This window comes from Pollachius pollachius (genome assembly GCF_949987615.1).
Source record: "Pollachius pollachius genome assembly, chromosome: 13".
Taxonomy (NCBI): Eukaryota; Metazoa; Chordata; class Actinopteri; order Gadiformes; family Gadidae; genus Pollachius; species Pollachius pollachius.
Window position 1 is genome coordinate 4,404,717 of NC_136946.1, and position 2,500 is coordinate 4,407,216.

At 47.5% G+C, this 2,500-nt stretch overlaps 1 protein-coding gene across 1 annotated transcript in view; it reads right to left on the bottom strand.

The window, feature by feature from the left end:
* epha10 (EPH receptor A10) overlaps positions 1-2,500 on the bottom strand; it is a gene marked incomplete at its 5' end in the record, with an annotated part of 156,899 nt that overhangs the window by 31,163 nt on the left and 123,236 nt on the right. Inside the window, one exon of the mRNA XM_079749336.1 lies at positions 1,627-1,752. Within this exon, the coding sequence (XP_079605462.1) occupies positions 1,627-1,752 (126 nt within the window). The remainder of the gene's footprint in view (positions 1-1,626; positions 1,753-2,500) is intronic.

A 2,500-nucleotide genomic window follows, 5' to 3' on the forward strand; every position in this document is an offset into this window, starting at 1 on the left:
GGGGCGAGGGGGGAGAGAGAAAGGAGGGGTAGAGAGGGGGAGATGGGAGGCAGGAGGGGGAGAGAGAGAGAGGGAGGGTTATTACTTTCCTGCAGCTGTGCAACACATATATAGTAGCGCATTGCTTAGCGCTTGACATGTGCTTTATGTGGTCTTCCCGTCCTGTTATCTAGAATTAGAACAATATTCATGGTATTGAATTAACAATCTGAATAAGGAACAATCTGAATTATATTGAACTGGATGGACAGTAGTCTGGGACTTTGAGCTGACGGAAGGGAGACAGCCAGACATTAGAGTGTGTAGTAGTACTCCACTGTGAGGACTGATTCGGTGTCCGTAATGTCCATGGAAGATCAAAGACCCCGGTCAGATGATAGAGGGACGGGGATGGGGCGAGAGTCAGGGTGAGTGAGGGGGAATGGAGGTAGAACAGGGGAGAGAGAGAGAGAGAGAGAGAGAGAGAGAGAGAGAGAGAGAGAGAGAGAGAGAGAGAGAGAGAGAGAGAGAGAGAGAGAGAGAGAGAGAGATGGAGTTGAAGCAGAGGGCAGTAGGGCATGATGCAAAATAACAGAGAGAGAGAGAGAGAGAGAGAGAGAGAGAGAGAGAGAGAGAGAGAGAGAGAGAGAGAGAGAGAAACTCTACGTAGATGAATCAGAGCCACATCAAAGGAAGAGAGAGAGATGTGGGACTGCCAACCAGATGCCGAGCAGCAGAAACAGCAGCAGCGCGGCAGGGATCACTGAGCTAACACGCTAATGGGCTAACGCGCTAACGCTCCACAGAACTCGGGCGCAAATTGTGAAACTTTGTGTCCGACCTTCTGTAGCTTATGTACCGGGGAAAAGCCAGAGTAAAAGTACTGCCCATAAAATACTTCCGCTCCACCTCTGAATGTTAGTTCAGTACTGTGGTTGCTGCAGCACAAGGAAAAAAGCGGGTTCCAAATTGTGGGTCGCGTTCCATAATCCGGTCGCTGCAGGGGACAGAATGGATCGTGAAGACTATCATTCTGAAGAAATAATATGCGGGCCGATACCCCTTTCCCTTTTCCTTTGCAGACCCTAACTGCGTCGGCGGTACAAATAAGACCCCTTGAATCGGTTGGAATTCCCGGTGTCTTTTGAAACATCGGTCAGTCACAACTTGAAAAGGTTCCACATCCCCTGCTGTCAAGAAAGACTTGACCGCATTCATAAATTCCTTCACGCTTATGGACAGCATGTGGAGGATCACAGCCAGGTTATATGTTTTAATAATCTCGTATTGTAAACCATAACCCCTTTATCTGGGGCTGTTCACACTAATTGATGTAGTTGGGGGGGTAAACTGATAATGAAGGAAACATGCTGGGTTTATGTTAAGAAATGTACACAGCACTACAGCAGCTCAGTCAGCTACCGCGGAAGAGTCAGCGGTTCAGGAGGTTATGCATGTGTGTGCACGCATGTGTGTATGTTTGTGCGCGTGTGCCTAGCTTTGTGTGCACGCATGTGTGTACGTGTGCATGTTTGTGTGCGTGTGTGCATGTGCCTGTGCAGACACATGCGTGCCTGTGCTCGTGAGTCAGTGCGTGTGTGCGTATATATGTGTCTGCTCACGTGCCGGCCCCCTTGAGTGTTATACCTGTGTGCACAATCCTCTCTATCTTGATGCAGGAGTTGTCCAGCTCTTTGGCGAAAGCATGCACGGCCTGCAGCAGGTCCTCGCAGCTCTCGGGGTCGATGTACGTCCGCCGCGTCGGGATCTTGACTGGGGAAAATAAAATAAAACAAGGATCATAGTATTTTGTATCCAAAATGAATTGGAAGAAGTGACGTCGACGGCTCCAGGTCTGCTGCTGTTTTTCCCGTGTGTGAGTGCATGTTCATTTGCGTTCGGTCACAAAGTGCGTAATTCTTCTCCGTTGTTGAAAATAGTTTTGTACCGGTACTAAACTTAATCGTTGACTGCTTTGCTTAAAAGACTGGTTCCTCTTTTCCTGTGAGAGAGCAACATATAGGTCACATTTGTACCATGTCCTCATAACTTGACCTTATGTAACCTTGGTTTCTGTTCTGTTTTGTGCAAGCGTTTTGTGTCTCCAACGTCTACACCCCTCCTGGCCGTCCCCGGCAGGAGGGATCCCTCTCCTGGGTTCCTTCTTAAGGTTTCATCCCTCTGGGTTTTGGAGAGTCTTTCAATTCCTTTTGGAGGACTTAGGGTCAGGGAGGGGGGTCATGTAAAGTGGGCCTGTGAAGCCCTTCATGAGTGTAACTGTGATTAGGTGCTAAAACAATTTGAGGTAAGTTTGATGAAGACATTTCAATCAACATTTTCTCGGCAAGTTTACTTTAGTTGTTGAGCTAAACACTTTGCTTAGTAAAAAACGTATTTTTGCAGGAGTAAATCTCAGGGTAAATCTCTCAGTGATATGGTGTTGTGTTGGGAAGATACAACAAACTAAGTCTCTTCTATAGATCGGAACACAGAATACACAGAATACAGAATCTCTCCATCG